This window comes from Pochonia chlamydosporia, chromosome 5 (genome assembly GCF_001653235.2).
Source record: "Pochonia chlamydosporia 170 chromosome 5, whole genome shotgun sequence".
Classification (NCBI taxonomy): domain Eukaryota; kingdom Fungi; phylum Ascomycota; class Sordariomycetes; order Hypocreales; family Clavicipitaceae; genus Pochonia; species Pochonia chlamydosporia.
Window position 1 is genome coordinate 538,075 of NC_035794.1, and position 20,708 is coordinate 558,782.

Consider the following 20,708-nt stretch of genomic DNA (forward strand, 5'->3'; position numbering starts at 1 on the left):
AATTGGAGGTCTTCATAAACACTGCGGACTCCCGAGTATGTCGGAAAGCTTGCTGCAGCTGCATGGGATAATAAATGAGCTGTCATTGTCCAGGCTAACATTATTGCAGTCCAAGTCGTTCATATTGATCAATTTTCGTCTTCATCGTAAGTAGAGAAACTCTAACTTCATACATCCGCTCTATAACCAGCCATTCTTCACATGGCAGTCCGTTGAGTCGCTGCAGTAGAATCTGGCGAGCTCTCAGTTCTCGCTTTACATGTAAGCTTTCAAATTCATATTGACGGCAGAAAGAGCGGTTGATGAAAAAATGGCCCAGGTTTGCCAAAAGTGGTTTGAACCAGCCTTTTTGTCCAAGAAAAAGAGGCCAAGAATCAATCCTTTCGCACCAGTCTCCCTTGCCCCCCTCTTCCGTTTCGGGGTTTGCCTTCTAAAATGGCGTTCGCCAGGAGAGCCTCATTTACCTATTGATATACGATTGCTAGGAACAGTCAGAGCTGTGCCAACGCCAGGAGACTCATATTAGAGCTCATCATCGTCGTCATCTCCAGGAGCCTCGCTAGAATCCACAGTCCACTCGCTGGCTTGGTTCAGATTTCGTAGACTCCCTGAACGATGATCCCGCGTAAAAATGCCTGGGAATAATCTGGGGTCACTCCCAGACAGGTGTAGGTCTGCCATAGCCTCTGGAACTACTCCGGAGTCATGCGAGACCTCGCCATTGAGGGAGGACTTGCCAGCGACACTTGAAATTCTGCCTGATCCTCGAGGCGAACTTTCGTCAACACTCCCGAGGTTTGGATCGGTCATCGGTTCGGTAGCCTTTGGTGCCGTCACAGAGGTCGTCACGTCGGCCGCAGCCACCGCTGGGGTCGGTTCTTTGGTGCTATCATAAGCAACATATCGACGCAAGCTGTGTGCTTGTCAGCGGAGTTTCTTGGAAGAATTATTTCTAGTGCTTTTGGTCTGGGCTCGAATGACTTACACATCTCTCTCCTGCAGCAATGTATGGTTTCTGAACTCTTCTCTGCGATCTGGGACATTGGTTTTGACCATCATATTTCCATCCTTGCCAGGATTTTCGAAATTAGGCCCAAGCCACATACGTTTAATAGATGCTTCATATCCGCTTTGCTTAACCGAGTTCTTGGCTAATTCACACATATCTACAGAGCTAAGCTTGTAAATCTGTGCAGCCACTGCATACTCTTCTATGAGTGGCTCTTTGGTGAAGGCAAACTGCAAAGGGTCGTCCGTTGAGAGTGAAACGTTCAAACCGCGCCTGAAGTACTGGTGGAAAGGGTTTCGCTCGTATGCCAAAAATAGCGCATTATTACTGAGAGGTGACATGGCGATGCCTATTTGCTCCAAATAAAACGCATACTGTAACAGCGGAACTTTACGGAGTAATAGACCGTGGCTTATGCTGTGGCATGAGAGAAGTGCGACTGCTAGATGTTCACTATCTCCAGCCTCGCCGCAATGTGGGCGCATTACGAGAGTATTGAATCCACGTTTCTTACGCCAATAATTGAGGGAGGCCATATTCGCGAATAAATAGTATATCCAGTAGCTGTAGGGGGGGTTTTGTTTGGAGTCCCATACCTGTGGGACGGGAAACTTCTTGAACAGTCGGCGTTCTACTTTGCTCTCGTCGTCGACGCTGTCGAAACCAATGACTCGCTGTAGAAAGATGTGTAGCTTGGGGTGACTGGAGGGGTCCTTCGTTACTTCAAATAGTGGCTGGAAGACATTCTTGACAATCTGTTCAAACGTGTCCATAAGGCCACTGGCCTTATAGACATCGTACAGTCGAGGAATCTGGATGAGCCACCGGACGTTGTGCGAGAAGAGTTTGTTATCCACGACCCACGCGGCTAATTTGTCCCACTCGTCGATGGACTTGCCATAGATGGATATACGCCATTCCACCATCTGGTACTTGCTTGATTCTAAATCCGCTATAACCTCCTTGGTTATTTCTGCCAAGTATCGGCCATGGATAAAGTTATCCGTCTTAAGGAAAATTGTTCTGAGGCGAGACTCTCCAATAGGATTGTATTTGAGATTGAATTTATCAAATCGGTGAAATGAATCGGTGTGAGCCTGATTTAGGGACTAGTTAGTGCTGGAGACATGCGCAAGCTTAGTGGCGCGGGAAGGTACAGAATCTTACATGCATATCGAGTGTGTCAATACTTAGATCGTAGGCGGTAAGGTTGATACTGGCAAATACCTCCGCAAGAGTTAAATGTTTGCCATCTCGGAAGAGCACAACCTCGTTCGGATACTTCTTCATCTTGCTCTTTATAAATCGCAATAGGTGCTTCTGATTCATGCATGCAGAGTGGTGAACGTGAGTGTCGACTTTACGGACGTTATAAAAGTCGCGATGTGGAACCTTCTTGCTGTCTGCAGTTTCCTGGTACTCGTTAAGAAGCGCGTACAAATTAAACTTGGCTTCGAGATATTGTAAGCGTCGAAATGCAAAACTCTTGCTTGGTCCATCTGATGAAACTGTGAGAATACTGTCCAAGTCTATGTAAAATTCCCTGATGGTTGGAACTTGGATAGCAGGTGAGTTGGCGTCGTCACTGTCGAAGACCTGATAAACTCCGCTGTCATCAAGTTTAAAGGCCATACCGTCGTCTTCGGGCAAAGGAAGCAAGTCATCCATGTTGAAGTCCTCGCCAACATCTAGACCTGGTTTTCTTTTTTTGTTGGACGTAGTAGAGGGGTCGCCTTGTCCGGCCTGGGATGCCGACAGACCGTCAGGGAAGTCGGCATAGCCACCTTGTGTTTGAGCCCAAGCTGGTTCAGGCGGAGGTGGATAAACAACCCAATTCCGCCGATCTCTGGGATTGTCATCTGGTCCCTGGGAAGACAATGCGATGTACTTTCGCCTTACATCTAGCACCTTTTGAATGTTCTTCGAAATGGCACTTAACTCGGCTGTGACATGTGGTTCGGTATCGAACAAGGAGTTGCCTGGAAATCCGCCCATGCTCGTCTCAGTAGTAAGTTTGACTTCATTGGAGTCACCATGGGTAATCTTGGGGTTTGGCATTGTATTGCTACTAGGGGCAGCGTGGCTGTACGCAAAACCGCGTGATGTCGCGTTTGGTTCGCTGTCGTCGGCTATATGTCGCGCTTGTGTTAGTTACCTCATGGATACAGTTTCCGGGTTGTCGTGAACTCACCTCCATCCTGGTCCAGAATTAGAGAGTCAGCTCCATATTCAGTGACAGGTCGAGATGCCGACGCCAGTGTTGGACTGGTGTTGGGGCTGGATTGGCTCCAGATACCTGCACTGGTGGATCCTGTGCGAACATCAATCTTGCTTCGCTGATAGAAGAGTTTGGCATCCGTTTGTGACATTTGTCGCTCTGCGACTGGGTCGTAGAAAGTTGTGCGCTTTGGAACATCTCTCAATAGCATGCCGTCTTGCAATCCATCTTGTTCGTCCGCTGGCACAGAGGATAAGCCATTATCGTCATTTTCCATAGCTTCTACGGTTACACCGTTTCCCATGTCTACCTGTTCTTGCATAATATCCTCTTGTCGAGCTGTTTGGCTTCGAGATTTGCGAGAGTTGTCTTCAAGCGCAAGACGTCAGCCGGGTTCCGTCGAAATGCAATTTTCATGCCAAACCAGTGAGACCCAGAGCAGTGCAGGCCGGTGCAGAACGCGTCGACGTTTGCAGTAGGGTTGTGCAACCCTGATTTTGAACTTACCGTCCATATTCATTGGTACCCGGAGATACTCAAATTTGGCGGTTCGGAAATCTGTCCACGGATCAAGGCACAACCAGCTGTTCGGCACGCGGGGAATAATGAAGCAGAAGATCGCTGTCAAAAACCACAGAATAATTGACCTTGGGAAGGATTTCGACACTTCCTGTCTTGAGCCAGGCAAGGTGTGGAAAGCTCAGGATCTCCAGACAAGGGCGGCCAGGTGAAGCCAAGGTGAGCTCTCCGACTGGTCGCTGTGACGTGCCAGACAAAGTTGCATGTGGTTGGGCGAGTTTTGTCCTTTATACTGACTCCCGAACGAACTAGTGCGATTGACAGCCTCCAATGGACTGTTAGCGCTTAGCGCTTAGCACCTTGCAGAACCTTGCAGGTAATTGGCGGGGTCCGAAAGGTTGGGCTTCGGAGGGTGCCTATACTCTAATTGTGAAATAATTGAAACAGGGGTAGTAGCCGGCATGAGTCAAGATCAGAGCAAAGAGACAAAGACGGCGATTTTAGCAAAACTTGATAGGCAAAGTACCGCTATGCAATGGCGACGTGTTTGTGCATTATTGTGTAGTTTCAATTTGTTTAGTATTGGCAATCATACGGAATTTTTTCTCTCTGGTATTTTCTCACCCGAAAAAATATCAAGGCAAAATAAAACACGGACATGTCTGGACATGTATGTAGTGTCTTTGTCATCTACTTCCGAAAATCATTCTATTCCTTCTTGGCCATGCTAGCATTCCCGCATTTCCCAACCTCATCCTTCGGCCTGGATCCAAGCGAGTATAATGCCCCTGCTCCGAAAACTATTATAGCCCCAATTAGGGTGCCACGTGCAAGCGAATTACCGAAAAGCCAAATGCTTAGCAAAAGGCTTACCAGTTTGCGAATATTGAGGACAATGGTGACAGTAAGGGCCGATGATTTCGCAGCGAGCAGGTTGACACCGCGGATACAGGCGTACTGAGTTAGTACGTTTATGGTGAGATATGCAAGCTGGCTTGGTATGTGTGCGGTAGTTGTTGAGTCATACCAGGGTATGGGGACTGTGAGCATGTTGCTGTGCATCATACTCTTGAAGTTTCGCATCATCGATGGAGCAAATGGGAGAAACAAAGGTAGTGAAAGTACATGTGAATAGAACAAGTTCTCTCTCCAGTGAGGCCCATATTGACGATAAGTTGCCTCCGTGTACAGGCCCATGATGGCAGAGAGGATCTGTGCGATGAACAGGATTACGAGCCCGGAGTTGAAAGCTGGCCTAACGGAGTCTCGTTGTAGAACAACCTGCCGGCCACCGCCTGTTAGATTGCCACACGGTAGCTCAAGGACGTAGAGGGAGGAACTCACCTTCTCTTGGGCGTCTGACCAAGCAGCCAGAACAACACCTATACTCAGGAATATAACGGCAATGGCCTGCAATTGAGCATATCTCTTCCCGTACAGATAGCCCGCAATCATTGTGGTGATACTACCACCTGATCTAAGAATAATATGAACTGGAACTGAAATGTCATAGCTGAATGCATGATTGTTCAACACATTGATACCAAAAAAAAGTACAATGTTAATTAGCCACCGCCGCAGCGGAACTTTGGCAGGGGCCAAAAAGAAGGGTGGCCTGCTCATATCAAGTTGAGCAATGTAACCCGTTATCGCGACGAAGCAAAATTGCACAAAGGTGAGTAGAGTGCCTGCTGCCATGATTAGCCAACGACTGCGGATTTCCTCGTCTTTACATGTGTACGTATGTAATCATACCACTACGAGGCTCGAAGCTTTGTCATTGCGAGTTAGCAATCATACCGGCTTCAGACTAGGTGCAGTTGCGGGATACTCCGTACTTGATAATTGCTTCTAGAGCGTAAACCTTTGGCCAAAGGGCATTAGAAATAGCATATATCGCACAAGATGTGAGTGTCATACATTGGAACAACAACCTCCGAATATCAGACAGAGCATTGCGCCGACTGCTAGAATCGGCGCAACCTCGACAGCCATGGTTGCTCTCGTCGTAGCTTTGGCATGGCTGTGGTGGTTTCCATTCTCCTTTCGGCTTCGTGCGATATCTCCAGCCATTGCGCCCGTCTTTTGCACGAATTCAGCCATCAGTCGTTATCTGCTCCTAGCAGGGCTTCGTGCGGGATGCTCTCTGTTCTCAATTGGCCAGTGCTGTGAAGGTAGCAGTCCAGACGACGATGACAACACTATGCATTCATTCCTGAAACGGTTCTTCGAATTTTCTCAACTCACAGCATACCACTTCAAGAATGTGAACCAAAAAGGAAATAAGGAAAACAACCAAGGTAGCAGAAAAGCCTTAACCACGAGATAAAAAGGAGTTTGCAGCGAGCGAATTTGTGAAGCACGCTGGGATGGCGTGTCTCGTAGCCGCTACAACTCCTGACCCGGCAAATAAGTGGGTCTGATGCGCAGGGACAAGTCCTGAACCATGCAGCACCTCAGACCACATGCAATTAGTCATCCAAGGCGTTCAAGGGACACACCAAGGACGTCTTCATCTCGCAGTTTCCTGAAAGTAGTTGACGCAAAGGAACAAAAAGCGGCTGGAAGGTGCTCGTCGATAGATCAAACGAATCACAGCTCTTCCTTTGTCTACGGGCCACTTCCTCTGTGTGGCTATAGCGTATGGAGGTCAAGGGGAAGAATTAACCTGGGCTTCAATTCAGTTTTCAGTGCACCTCGATGCGTGGAAAAGAAGCCCATAAACAAGGCATGAGACATGGATCAAAACATGGGCTGAATAATAGCATACTGTCGCCTTACCTCATCTTCTACCACGGTATAGCGAACACTAATGCAGATCAACATGCTATATCTCACTACCCGAGCAAGCGAATTAGTGCAGAGGAACTCGAGGTACCTAGATTCTTATCTTTATGGTATCTTGTCTATTGGGCAACAATCAATCGGAAAGTTCCCATAGCATATCCGCTTTATTGTTGTGGATGCAAATATTTCACCGCCTACGGCCCGGAACCATTAAGAGGCTTGCAAAGCTTGCAAAAGTTCCGTGAATCAGCATGGGCATCGCAATACCAGGTGATGATTTCTGCCAGGCCAAACATATGGTATGACGCCCCAAACGTCCCCCCCTAGTTGATGACCCGAGAAATGAAGGACACCCAACTTCTCGATTTTTTGGATTCAAATCCTAATAGCCCAAAACTCTAATTGACTGTCTTGTGATTCGTTGTCGATTACTTCACTATATCTGCCTACCACAACATTCTGCAAATTGCTTTTACAGGGCCGAGAATACGAACAACTAGACAGGAAAAATAGTGTTAGCATCTGAAATGACAAAATAAAGTGCATCGGGTTGTGCCATACGTTGTTCGTTGCCGCTATAGCAATGCTGTCTTCGAAGGGATGCCAGCTCATGTGCAAAATTTTCTTGTTGAAATCAATCTGGTCCGCATCTGTTTCCTTTCTCATGCGCTGAGCGCCACCCGCAGGGCTACCAGCTCTAGATCCATTCTTCTTCCCTCCGTTTGTCGTCGGGCTGGTTGAGGAGTTAATTGGTGTGGGAACTCCTACTTTTTTCGCCTTGAAAGCTGACTTGTCTGCCTGTAGAACAACCTCAACTTCTTTGTCGGGGTCCGAGGGATATATCATGAAATTGTTGTTATAGCTGCCTGTCATGACATTCTTCGCATCACCAGAGAAGACAACTTCAAATTTGTCAAATATGCTGTCGTTTTCATAGGTGTCGCAAAGCCTCGGTCGTAAGTGTTCATGAATAGGTATTGTCTTGACAGGCTGCCGTTCCATATTGATGTCCCAGATTTTCACTGTGAGATAGTCGCGTGACAGTATGTATCGACCGTCATAAGAAAAGCGAACGTCTGAAATGGATGAGATAATCTCCGAAAAGAATGACCTGGAGGACGGGTCTTCTTCTTGTTCAAAGACTGGCAACCGTTAGCATAAAGGACTGGAGGGCGAGAGAGATCAGTTTCTTACGCTTTGCATGTTGGTCGCATAGTGCGCTTTCCCGCATATCCGCCAGTTTGATGGTGCCTTTGGAGCTGGCATACATGAACCAATTACAACTCTGGGGATGGAACTCAGCAGCTGTGATGACCTCCGTCAACTCCTCCATATTGGCAGGTTTGATATCAACAATATTAAAACTTTGATCTTGTATGTTTAGATTCCAAAGGTTAATTCTCAAATCATCACTGCTAATAAACGTTTCCCCATCACTATTGACCGATATGCTGTTGATGTGATAGGCATGAGCATTCGCATACGTGCGTCGAGGAACCGCGGCAACAACGGTATCATGGTGTGTTAGACGCGGCAATTTCAAATCTGCTGCGTTTCGGAAGTGCTGGGTCGTGGCCATGGGACGAGAGGCGCCTCCCCCGCCAGCAGCGTTGGCTGGTGTTAGGTCGTGCGAGAGATTATTCTCGGCAACAACCTTGAGTGATTTCTCAAAGACTTTCCAAAGCTTGATAGTTTTGTCGTTTGTGGATAGGAGGTAGTGGGATGCGTTTTGACGGCGGCACCATTTTATTTTATTGATCTTCTCCTCGATTTCGAGAGACTTCAGATAATCGAACTCTGGCTCGTGTGATTGAAACTCGGTGTGGAACTTATACTCGCAAGACTTCTTCTGGAGACTGTGTCAATAGAGGCAGTATAGTTCTAGTGTCGACGGTACTATGGAGACTTCGTTGACGTGGAGTAAATACAACGGGTGTCCTTAATACGTACCGTTTCGTTGCGCTCGAACAAGACCACTCGGCCACCTTTGTCACCCGTGGCAAGATAGTTACCGGTATGATCAAATTCGACAGTCGAAATTATATCAGCTAGCAAGTGATGAGGTGTTCGTTAGTGCGCAAAAGGCTTGGACAGCCTGGACAGCTCATGGAAGATGTTGCTCACCTTCCGTAATATCCTCAACGTCGCCTTTATCACCAAAGCATCTGAGTTGACCCTCATCAGTATACGACTTTAGACAATTTTGCTCAACGGAACATACTGTGTGAACTTCCACGTGGGGGAATTCACTTCGCTGTCTACCATCTTTGCTGGAAGTGGCAGAAGCAGCGACGGTGATCAGGGTAAGGGTGATGCAGGAAAGCGAGACAGAGCAGTCTGGTATGATTATGGTATCAACAGTACGGATGGTGAAAAGCCGGTTGAATGCTGCTGGTTCGTGCGACGGTCGCTGATGGCGAGGCGGATTACCGTTGCCTGCGATGATGAGTCCGTATCCGTGGCACGCGGGCCAGTCCTGTTGACAATCAATGCGGCGAAAGAAGGTGGGCGGTGGATGATGTCGTTTGACGACGGTGGGTGGCGGCGGTAGTGGGCCTGAGGGCAGCTCCCACAACAGCTCGCTCCTGGCTGCGGGCAGAAGTGGTGCCCGCACTTGAAGGGATCAATGGTTCAATGGCAAAGCTGGTGTGGCTCGCCCACTGAAGCAAGTACTTTGGCCAATTGTTGACGACTAGCGATATCAACGTGAATATCGAAAAAAAAAAGAGCCTAAATAACTTCCTCCCTACCTTGGTGGTACTAGGCAGGTAATGAGTACCTTATTTGTAGCAGATGTGCTGAGAGCTGAATTAGAGCTACAAGAGGTCAACGGAGGTGTTGGATGGCACCAGCCTCAATGTGGCTGAGGTGGCGCAGAGCTGCTCACAGCAAACATGAACCAAGGTGTTAAGTCTGCACATGACTTAAAAGGACTTTGTTCACTCTCAGCAAATTGCCCAATGCACTCGAGTTCTTTGGCTCCTAGGTAGCTTGAATAAGGTCAAGTCGACTCTGGGAGAGGCACGAGGGCTAATAAACCAACCAGACTTGTTTAGACACTTGTCTGCACAAGTAAAGTGTGCTGAACCCAGCCCACCAGGCTGCATACAGTAAGTACCTTCTCGTCGCCACTCTTAATTCTGGTCAGCATGCAAGCTGTTACAAGAAAGGCCTAAAACTATTATAAGATATATAAGTTTAATAGAGCAAATAGAACTCCTATGTAGCTATCTTATGATTGCTAATAAGCGTGATCGGCATAATTAGAATTAGGGGTAACGTGCAAGGGTTAGTAATTGTCAATCGGACGGAGGTGATTAGGTACTTGGGCATTGAGAGATGACACATGTTCCTTGACTCCCAAAAGTCCAGCCAGGGGCTCGAAAGGTTAGTAAGAAAACATTTGACTACCTAAATAGTTAGAAAAGTAGGGGTAAAGCAACAAGCAACTGTTCGGTACGTGCCCACGTAAATGTTTGAGAGGTGACAATATATGGATCGAAAAAGATGAAGCTAATCTTGATGACCTGGTACGAAACCTAGAATTCTTTTGAGCTGTCAATATGAATTGTCAAGGCACCTGCCTAGGTACCTAGGTACTTTACCAAGCTACTACCTACCTAGGTAGGTAGGTAGGTACTTCGGTAGGTGTAACTTGGCCAAATTACATCATAGCAGTGCGACATGAAAGCAGAAATACTTGGTATGGACCTTCGTAAAGTTGAAACCAGCCTCCGGCGCAAAACTGCAGGCAAAAGAGCCATGTACGAATAGTTCTTATTTCTTTGTTCGTGGCGGCATAAACCACCATAACGAGTTGTGTCAGTCGGGCAAACATGTGAGACCAAGTCAATTCTGCGGGATGTGGGGACATGCCTGATTTTTCTCCAAAGTCCTCGGCCACCTCATCATGGGGAACTATCCTTCAATGGAATTAGTCGCACGACGCGCTCAGAGTAACCATACACCATCACGGGAAGAGCGCACGGCCAGCTGGCCGTTCTTACGCACCATACAGGCAAGAAACAGCGATCAGCAGCGGCCAGCTGCATCATTACAGACGGTATTATGATCAAATTTTCAAACGGATTTAGATCAATTCTTTGAAACACACCCCAGAAATGGCCGATGGCGAAAATAGTACAGCGGGAAATGACGAAGAGCCATACCCTCACCACACACTATCAGGTGACGGACAGACGGATGGTGTAGCTGCGACAGACAACGAGAATCTTGGGCTTTCAAATCACAAAGGAAAAGGCAAAGATGCTAGTTCGATGGTTGACAGGTTCCAGTCATCCGGTAGAACTTTGTTCAATAGCGCAATGGCTAGCCAGGAGTTGCCAAATATCAGTTCGAATGCTAAGGGAGGAGGGGAATCGAGTACATCGGCACAAATCACGACCCATCAATCGATTTTTGGTATCGAACAACAGCGGAATGGACATTCCTCCAACCCGGCTAATCGCTCGTTCAAGTCGGATCGTAGTTCACACGGGATGACTGATGCGTTTGAGACATTTGCAGCCGGGGAGAGTCCAAAAGCTGATATGAACGCGGCCAACACGTTAGACACACAATCTACGGGCAGATCTATAACGCAGCAGGAAGCCTTGGATGGTTCTGACGTGGTGGAGCTCCTTTTGCAGCCCGATATAGCAAACTCGTTCCCCGTCGACGAATCGGAGGAGTTAACACCATTGGAGGCAGCAAGACTTCAGGATGCCTTATTTGGATCCGGGAGTGCCTGGCCATTCTGGGACCGACTTCTCAACTTCAATCCAGACTTTGTGACAGGGCTGGAAGAATCCGGGAGGAGCGTGGAAATCATGGGTACGACGGACGCAGGTCTTGCGCGAAGCACCTGGCTTAAGCAGTGGAATGACGTTCTGACATCCTATACTGATGAGGTATGGGGCGACCTCGAACCGCTTGCCATGCAGGCCAAAGAAGAGTTGGAGAAAGCCACCTACACTGATGAACTGCCAGATTCAAGTACGGCAGCGTTAGATCGTTTAAGACTGATACTCAAGCATTTACGAGGTTGTTAATAAGGAGTCAACTATTACATGTACCATAACTTGTCATGTGGCTGCTTGATTTTGTTGAAGCTATATGATGTTAGATCCTGTTGCGGTTCGCTTTGGCCATGTACCACCATAGCCATGGAAGTCGGCACTGAAGAAAGTGGTCAGAGTTGCTGCGCCAACCATGTGGGTGACATCACCCCGCAGAGACCACCAAGCATGTGCATCGTGTAATAGTTGTCACAACCAAGGTCGCTACCACACCGTAGACATCACATACCAACACAACAGACAATCTTAACGTTTCCGAACCCCGTCGTTGCCAAAAGATTTGAGCACATTGACTGAGGAGGGTCTCTATGTTCAGTTTCACTTACCTGTCGCCCAGACACATTGTGACGCCGTTCCCATCAGACGTCACCAAAATCTAGAGCGAGTTCCACGACAGCCAGCTTTGCCTCGTAATTCGACCAAAAAGGGTTTCCTCTTCACCATATCCCATGGGAAAGTGGAGTCTAGCTGTTTTTTGCGCCGGGCTAGGCACGATCTCTGCCCAGAGATCGAGCATCCTACCATCACCAACATACACCGCAGCGACTACACAATTCTTATTCGATAGAGCACAATGCCCAGGGAACACATTTCCATGCCCGACATCTCTGGGTGTCATATTCAGTGATATATGCTGTCAGAGCGGCCAGCTTTGTGCGCTTGATGCCAATAGTAACGCTGCATGCTGTCCATCCGGGTATGGTATCTTTTCAAAATATGGAAGCTCTTTATTGTCTAACGAAGTTGTCTCGTGCAGGGCAGTGTGCACTGGCACAGCTCCAACCAGTGTATCAGGCGGCAACCCGACTTTTATACCATCCTATGTATCCAACTCGTATTTTTCCTTCCCTTATGCGCCGACGTCCTTTCCAAACAGCGCCGAATGCGAATCCGCAGCTCGGGCATGCTCCAAGAACTATGATTCTTGTCTAACCAAGCTCGGTGGCAGCGGTTATGCCGTCACTGTTGACGTTCCGGGGGGAGGAGGCACAACGGTTAATGGAGACAGTCGGGACCTAGGAACATCGGCTACCTCGATTTGCGCCAGTCTCAGCAACCAGGCGTGCTCGAAGGCACAAGCAACCAATTGTGATTCCTTTGGTCAACGTTCCGCGGCCAGCTCAAGTTATTCGTCCGGCCTATTTAATTTTGCAGCGACAGCAGGATCACTTGTCTATCTGATTTTCGCCTGACAGGTGCGTGGCTGACCACACTACTGCATGCTCGGTAGCTTTCAACAACCTTCGGCTGACATGTTCTGAAATGGAGAGCTTGTAAGAGTGGCATCGGATATGAATAAAGGATGATGGCCCAGGACGTTGCAGCCTGGGTATTCAGTTAGTTGCGCTGTACTGAGAAATTGAGGTCCTGTTGGGGAAAATTGGTCTATGGCCGGAGGGTTCTTAACGATTAGAAGAGTGGCTAACAGTGGCAGCTGATCGAAACCACATGAGTGCCATGATTGAATTTTTAGTATATCCAGTGACCTTTGCTGAAACAGGTTTAACTTGGCTAGGATTATGGCGCATTAAAATCACGACGGCCTCAGTGCAAGAAGGGCAGCTTCACTTCCCAAAAGAGGACTCTTCTACACCAAAATCACACGTTTCAAACAAACTAGTCGCAACTAGGTTCCCTCCTTGTAGCACGGTTTCGAAGGGTCTTCTCAGTAAATACCCTCGGCCAGGCATATCCCATTCGATGTGATGGCTCTTCACTTTTCCACAGCCTATCGCCTCATTCCAGATACCTAGGTACTTAACACAATGAGAGTACACTTTGTAATGCATCACGAATGCCCTGATGAAGGCGTATTTTCTCGTTCTGTGCGTTGTGGAAGTTTTCTTCCAAGAATCTTCGAGCCACCCTCTCGGCAACCTGTAGATGTAACTCTTCATCTGCAGATAATTTGGCGCAAGGGACTTTGATGTCTTCATTTCGACCAAGTAGCAACGATATGACTCTAGCGCGCTCTACGACAGCGTCTGGCACTCCATTCAGGGTCGCACAGTGGCACCCCAAGCTGTCTGAGCTAGAGCCATCACGAAGCTTAAATAGATATGTTATGTGGCTGGTGATTGCATCCTCTTGTCGGCCCTTGAGTATCTCCATGAAACACAAATGGAACCCTGCCTCTCGGGGGAAACGGTGGCAATCCACAATGTCGTGAAGATGGGTTGCAACCACACTTCTCGGGGCGTCTGGGAGCGTCTGCAAGTATTCCAAAAAGGACACAAGAAGCCCAGCGCCATCATCTGAATTGGTTCCCTTCCCGAATTCATCAACTAGTAAGAGACTTCGCGGTGTTGAATGCTTCATCATAGACTGCAGCTGCTTTAAGTCGATGGCAAAGGCGCTCTCTTGCCTGCAAACACTCTCCGGAGTTGACATTCTGGTCAGTATCCGGTCAGTGATACCAATCTTGGCAGACTCAGCGGGAACAAAACTGCCTATATGGGCAAGATATACGATTAGCCCTACTTGCTTCAAGAACACGCTCTTGCCCGAATGATTAGGCCCGGTGAGGAGCATGCATGCCAACCGGTCTTGACCCGGCCTCTGACCATCCAGATGGCAACCGTTAGGAACAAACGATGAAACAACTAGTTCTTGCAGTGGATGTCGCCCTTTTACAATTTCAAGTGTTCCGATTTCGGCTGTGACTTCTGGTATTTTCCATTTATATTTTTCTGCAGCAAGAGCTAGGGCAAGAATGGCATCAATATCGCCACATGCGTCCGAGGCGGATGATAATGCCTCCCTGTACTCTAACACTTTTTGGGAGAGGATGTGAAGAATATCGACCTCTCTGTCTGTGGTATTTTAGTAATAGCAAGGTGATTGGATCTAGTTGTCATACCTGCTATTTCACAGTAAACATCCCCGAATTGTTCATCGAGGTAACGCATATCCTCATTTTTGTAGTGAGCCAGACCGTCGGCGATAAAGTTCTGCTGCCAGTAGTCATCGTCACGGTCATCCCCAGTATATTTTCCTTTCTCGGATGCTGGATCGAACTCGACAGCAATGAGAAAACCAAGTTGTGGCAGGAAGACGCATGACTTGATATAGGTAGCCGCCCATTGGGGCGCTGCATGTATAGTTCGTTTTACTACTTCTTCTAAAAGGTTACTCATCCCATCGTAGTCTCTTCTCAATCTATCCAGAGTTTCATCATGACCGGGCCTGACTGTTGGTCGGCCGCTAAGCTCGGAGCGCTCGAAGTCCAAGGTGTTATTGATCAGCTCGCCAACAGCCATCAACGAGCCACGGTCAAACATTAGACTTGTCTGCGGAGGATTAATTGGCGACTAGATCACACAAGAGAACAGAGCTCGAGCTTCTTCATTTAAGGCTACGTACTGTACGGATGAAACCACCATCACAGTCACTACTCAGATCGTTGACTAGGTCGCGGAGTTTCAAAGCCTGAGCTGCAAAGTTTCGAAGTGTCGCCTAGACACTTCCACTGAACGACTGTCTGGTCAGGGAGAATCCAATGCCTCTTTGAAGCTGTGACGCACAAATTTTGGCATTTCGGATTTTTGTCAAGGTTGCGATAATTTGTCGTACCTGGTCCGCATTTTGCGGACGGAGAAGCAAAGAGATGGCCCGCTGGCGGGTTTCTATAATCGCCATGTCCGAGACTGGACGAAGTATGATGTTATGCAGCTTCGTTCTTCCTTGGGTAGTATGGGCCAAGTTTTGGAAGAGCCCATATATGGAGAGGCTCTGCTTCTCATCCTGGCTTTGTCTGCTTCCTCCCCAATAGTGACTGTTAGGATGAAGATCAGGCTCAATAATTTGCAACGCCTGCAGGGCCCCTGGCTCTATTACAACGTAACTTGCCAGATTGAAAATCTTAATAGATGTAATGCGAACTGACCATAACTCGGGCGATGAGTTGTGTGTCATCAGTGCTCTGCGACGAATTTCTGAGAAAACGGCGCTGGCACAGCCGAGCTACAGTCGTTACCCAAAAGTCAATGCCATTTCATAAGCATTACTCACAGAAACATTGCAATTGCGCCCGGAGACAGCCATGTACGTAATTCTCTCGCCGGTGTCTAGCCAGCTGCAGGCAGATGGTGGTGTTTCCTCGTCGTTTTGCGAGGGCTGGGAAGCCCCCGGTTCAAGCGCGACCCCAAGTTCCGACAACATGGATGGCTGTTGGTCAGTTACCCAAGTCGAAAGCCTTTCTATGGCCGCAGGTGCTGAGAATGCTGACGATGATAATGTTCGGACACCGCTCTGAGGCGATCGCCAGCCTATTGATGATTAGTAGAGCAACAAAGCCACCGAGGCTGGATACGAGATCATCATACTTTCCTGCAAGTAGTTCAAAAGTTGAGAAGGAGCTCTACTTGAAACTAACAGTGACGTCGGCCATGCATGAGTTACAAACTGCTTTGATACTTCCACACTGGCCAGAGGAACGTCCTCTGCTAATTGCAAAGAATCATCCCTGCTATCGAAGAACGCACAACCCATAGTTCCATTGTCGAGAAGATCAATTGCCATGGTAACCTCTGAGGCATGTCGCGGTACGCCGTGGAGTCGAATGCCATCCTTTTGTTGATGTGTCCCAATGGGAGCTGCATCCATGATGCGCCGAAAAAAGACAAAGGCACCCGTAAGTTGGTTTATAGAAGTTTTGGAGACACCGGAAAGAAACATGAATTACGGAGCTAATGCTTCTTTGATGAAATATTCGTTTTGGAGAGGCCGGAAAATATTCATCCAAGCGTGTCAGCTGGACAGGTGGAACGAGTACCGGGATACATGTATTGCAATTTGGAAGCAAAACCCTGCGAAAAGGAAGCAAAGCGAATAGAATGGCAAGAGGCTGGCACCTCTTTCCCAAAACATACTCAAGTACCAGACGGCAAGCGCCGGCCAGCACACCTGCCTGACGAGGCACCTACCTAGGTAGGTACCAAGTAGGTGGTTTCCGTGCAAATCGCCTTGAACTTTTCACGACTCCATTCGGGACATTAATCGAGGCTGCAAGTGTTGCAATTCTATCCAAGTTCTGACTACAGTCGTCCATGAACAATACTCGGTACCAGCTGCTCTTGTGTTTACCAACTTTGGGAATAATTCATATTTCATCTCGATCTATGGAAGCATTCACACATTGCAGAATGAGAAGTTATGGCTTTGACCTATAAGCTACCACAGTAGGCTATCCTTGCACGACGCAAGGCAGATAAAAGCATGAATCGGAAGAAGGTATGCAGAAGAGAGCTTCTTTCCAGACGCATTTATACGTGGGTTCAGAGCGAGGTCGCTGGCAGAACTTTCGCCAGTGCAACTTCTCTCCGCCTGGCCATGAGCGATGCCAACAAAAGCATGCTGAGGCAGAGTGCGCATGATTTAGCCATTCTGTGTATTACATCCACCGGAAAAGTTTGGGGAGAGGGAAAGAAAAGTGATGACATCTGGAATTGTTTGTTTCCTAAACCGGTCGTCATATTGGCTGTATCTGGCACCACTGAGAGGTGACAGGATAAATGCCCAAAAGGCCATAACAACAGGCTTTCATACGAAAATATCCACACTCAGCGAGAAACAAACAAACAAAACATAGTTGGAAATGTATGCGCCCACATTTATTGGCGCACGAAGTAAGGTTGGTTGCGCTATAGTGCTGTAATATGTAACATGGCCATTTACTACTGCGTGTCTCTGTCCTTCGCCCACTTGGCAAACGCAAGGCGTTGCTTGCGAATATCAAGAAAGCCTGGACGGGACTCAAGAATACTGAATGGGCTTCCCCGAAAGTCTCTGTCAACCTGCCCATTGCCGTCAATAAACCCCGTCCGCCCCTCTCGCTCGATTTTACCAGCCCATACTTGCCAGCGTATCGGGTGCAACTTTTCGGATCCAACCACGATACCCACGCATAAAAGTAAAGTCGCTGTAATTGTTTCTATTCGGATATCAATTGGCAGTGTGGCTCCTGCTGGCTGCGAGTGTGTTTTCAAAGTTGACGAGATCGCTGCGTGTTCTTGGGCCGAATAGCACCTGTGGTGGGCGGGAGTTAGCAAGCATCACACAAAGCATATCCAAGTGAGAACATACGCATGTACCAGAAGGACAACTCCGGCGAAAGTCAACGTCCTCGAAGCCCACGACATTTTCAGGGTATTGGCAGGCAATTTGTTTTGACAAGAAATCAGCCAGGTAGCTACCCTTTCCACCCTGTGTGGTCGAACTCTGGCAAGAGAGGCTTGGGGCCCACAGGGTGGTGGCTTACTAAGAGATGCGCTAGCCAGAAGCGACCACTGGAAGCGGCACAGGACGCGAATGTGCACAGTCTCTTTGCGAACTTATGGAGTTTCAATGTTCTTTGAAATACTAATTATAGCTGAACGGACAGCGTCCAATTTCGAACGAGCCACGGTTTTGAAGTAAGATCATACACCACTCCATTCCTCTCGGACTACTCTTACTGGCATGGCGAACGTAAACCCGCCTCTAGCTCTAACATGCACCAAGATACCTAGGTAGTCAAAGAAGCAGGCAGATGTCAATTAAAAACATTCGCAATTATCATAGCAAGGCAGTACAAGTCCGTTATCCGTTTCTGTTTTCGCCAATAGTATGCCAACCAAAGGTATTCCGGCGATCGTCACTGTGCTGCACAGACCACTCCTCCTGCCCTTCATATGCCGGATCTGTTTGCTGTCTCATGCCCATATCTGGCGTTGTTGAGTGAAAGTCATGGTTCATAGGTGCCCCAAGTGCCCCTTGGGGCTGCCATTCCATATATCTTGTACCACTTTGGGATACGTTGATGTTCTCGAATCTGGTAAACAGTGACGGGTCAATGCAAGAATCCAAGTTCAGACCCTCAGGCGGACTTGCAGCTAGTTGTACTGCCTGCCTTGGTAAATGATTGAAAGTGTTATCATCAAGGACGTCAGAATATTGAGCCCCGAAATACGTGGAATCCGGCATTAAGCACTGTTCATAGCGCTCTTGCGGTCCACTGTGGTGCATTAATGGAGCCGTGAAGCTTGGCATCTCCTGATGCCACCAGTTGAAATTGACGTTGCCTTCACCAGATGAGTGTTGCCCCAACGCGTCTGTATTGCCCGAGCGCATAACCTTCTTCCCAGAGCTCACATGGGCTCCTGCTTTGCCACCAGTCCGTCGGCATAGTCGTCGCTCCATTGAACTTGACAATTTCTTTGACTCCGTTGCACTACCCCTCGAGTTTCTGCCTTGGGTGGGAGTGTATTTGTAGTCTGGAAATGCTTTGTGATGCATTTGGTGATCGATTTTGGCCAGAGTCTTGAACTCGGCCTTCACAGCTGGAGACTCGTATTCGTTCCAGGATATGCCAACAATTTGCGAAGCAAACTGTTGTTGGTCATTGCTGAGTACCCGCCGAGCAATTTGCTGATATGCTTTGCGATACAGCATATATGAATTCAATGGTCGTGTGATTTTCCCCCCGTCTTTCTCTGCCTTATCTCTGCGTTCTTCAACCGAACGTTTGGCATATGATGCAGGGTTGATGTATTCGCCTACATACTGGTCTGCGAGGATGGAAAGCGCTGTCTTGATTAAAGGATCACCGCCTGTAGTCAAGGGCTTTGGTGCCGTCATTCTGTTTCGGGTCGGCATTGGAGTAATTGAACGAATACCAGGATTAGTGGCTTCCAATAGTGTTGAACGGCTAGTATGCTCGCTGTTTCTATCCGTAGTATAGCTAGCCCGAGGACTTGATATTGCTGGCATCTAGACCCTGCGAGCGTGATATCAGAGCTGGGTTTTGTTAGTGTTTTCTGATATATAGGATAGTAACTGGAGCGCCACCGACGTTTAGGGTTCATACAAGGTAAAAGAATCGCAATTGGCACCGTTGCTTTTTGTAAATCCGATATATCTACTTGTGATCCTTGAGAGTCATCAATGGAAGTTCCACTCAGTCTCAAAATTGGGAAAGGCACGGCGGGTTGGAGTTGTACTCACAAGTAGAATTTTCGTAGGATTGAGTCTATGTCAGTACCGTAGCCCAACGTATGTGCCTGCTAGATTATGAGGATGAATGCTAAGATCGATTCCGCTTCTGAATGTCGTTCCAACAGGTATGTTGATTCAAAGATGGGAATTTGGCAGAACCTGTCGCCTATTGGACCAATGTACTCAAGCTAAATAAAAGATACAAGGAAGAGCTGTTCAAGATGTAGTTCGGCTGATAGATAAACTTGATGCGGAAGTTACACAATATGCACAGGGAAACAAAACTGAGGATGAGGAGGAGCTATTTAATTTATGTTATGCCTCTCCAGAAAGAGGAAAGTGTATCAGTGAAAGGTCAGTCTTTCTGGGACGTTGTATTGTTGGTCAACTAAACCAACCCCCCTCCGCACGAGCGATTCGGTTACCGGAACACTACGACTCACTCCATCCTCGCCTTTGCTCGATAGTTCTATGCAGAAGAAACAATTCGTGATCAAAATAACAAATCTGCCGCATGCGGCCACAAAGAATACACCGTTGTGGACTGTGCGGCATGAAACAGACCACTATGCGGACAATCCAGACGGACCAAGTGCCAAAGAGTGGTCTTGACAAGGCACCCCTTGTTTGGGGTCAGCCATCGGGGTCTTGAGAGCATCAAAGCGTGCTATATTTTGCACGAATAGCGTGTGGTTAGAATATGAGGTCACAGTTGCTTTACCTTGACTCTCTGACCGCAAGTTGCGCAGAGCATGTGAAACATCTTAATTTATCTGGCTTTGGCCAGTTAAGCTGTCTTTGAGGCAACAAAGTTTATTTCGAAGATAGGTATGTAAATATGAAGAGTCGAAACGGGTTATTGTTAAATTTCAGGAGTTAGAATAGCCCTTGGGACGGAGCGGATACACTTTATTATGAGAACTACTAAAATTGTAAACCGGGTCACATGGCTCAGCTCGAGATCATAACCGGTTGTTGTAAAGGCGATATCTGGAGTTTTCGAACAGACCGAGACAAAAAGGCATGCTTCAGGTAGATGTGGGACAGGCTGACTACCCAGCTATGTTTGCCTCCTTGAAATGATTACAATTTCCCCTCGTGTTCAATAATAATAATAATAATA

The 20,708-nt window shown here is 47.8% G+C and overlaps 5 protein-coding genes across 5 annotated transcripts; 1 reads left to right on the plus strand and 4 right to left on the minus strand.

Moving 5' to 3' along the window:
- Window positions 1-522: 522 nt before the first annotated feature.
- VFPPC_16165 (AMP deaminase) lies at window positions 523-5,819 on the minus strand (the record flags this gene model as incomplete). Its single annotated transcript, XM_022428998.1, has 10 exons — window positions 523-913; window positions 986-2,106; window positions 2,177-3,138; window positions 3,201-3,596; window positions 3,735-3,897; window positions 4,620-5,027; window positions 5,091-5,434; window positions 5,502-5,518; window positions 5,585-5,610; window positions 5,667-5,819. 10 exons carry the CDS (start codon window positions 5,817-5,819, stop codon window positions 523-525), a joined length of 3,981 nt encoding a protein of 1,326 aa, XP_022284258.1.
- Window positions 5,820-7,005: 1,186 nt separating this feature from the next.
- On the minus strand, window positions 7,006-8,798 carry VFPPC_05475 (protein phosphatase PP2A regulatory subunit B; the record flags this gene model as incomplete). Its single annotated transcript, XM_018284665.1, has 6 exons — window positions 7,006-7,029; window positions 7,095-7,675; window positions 7,728-8,382; window positions 8,484-8,581; window positions 8,658-8,698; window positions 8,755-8,798. 6 exons carry the CDS (start codon window positions 8,796-8,798, stop codon window positions 7,006-7,008), a joined length of 1,443 nt encoding a protein of 480 aa, XP_018141465.1.
- Window positions 8,799-10,654: 1,856 nt separating this feature from the next.
- Window positions 10,655-11,584, plus strand: VFPPC_05476 (hypothetical protein; the record flags this gene model as incomplete). Its single annotated transcript, XM_018284666.1, has 1 exon — window positions 10,655-11,584. One exon carries the CDS (start codon window positions 10,655-10,657, stop codon window positions 11,582-11,584), a length of 930 nt encoding a protein of 309 aa, XP_018141466.1.
- Window positions 11,585-13,369: 1,785 nt separating this feature from the next.
- VFPPC_05477 (DNA mismatch repair protein Msh5) lies at window positions 13,370-16,216 on the minus strand (the record flags this gene model as incomplete). The annotated part of the gene is made up of 6 exons (XM_022428460.1): window positions 13,370-14,424; window positions 14,472-14,901; window positions 14,975-15,067; window positions 15,185-15,574; window positions 15,623-15,879; window positions 15,937-16,216. 6 exons carry the CDS (start codon window positions 16,214-16,216, stop codon window positions 13,370-13,372), a joined length of 2,505 nt encoding a protein of 834 aa, XP_022284259.1.
- A 1,974-nt stretch (window positions 16,217-18,190) lies between these two features.
- Window positions 18,191-19,228, minus strand: VFPPC_05478 (high mobility group, HMG1/HMG2; the record flags this gene model as incomplete). Its single annotated transcript, XM_018284668.1, has 1 exon — window positions 18,191-19,228. The coding sequence occupies one exon, from the start codon at window positions 19,226-19,228 to the stop codon at window positions 18,191-18,193; it is 1,038 nt and encodes a 345-aa protein (XP_018141469.1).
- Between the last annotated feature and the right edge of the window lie 1,480 nt (window positions 19,229-20,708).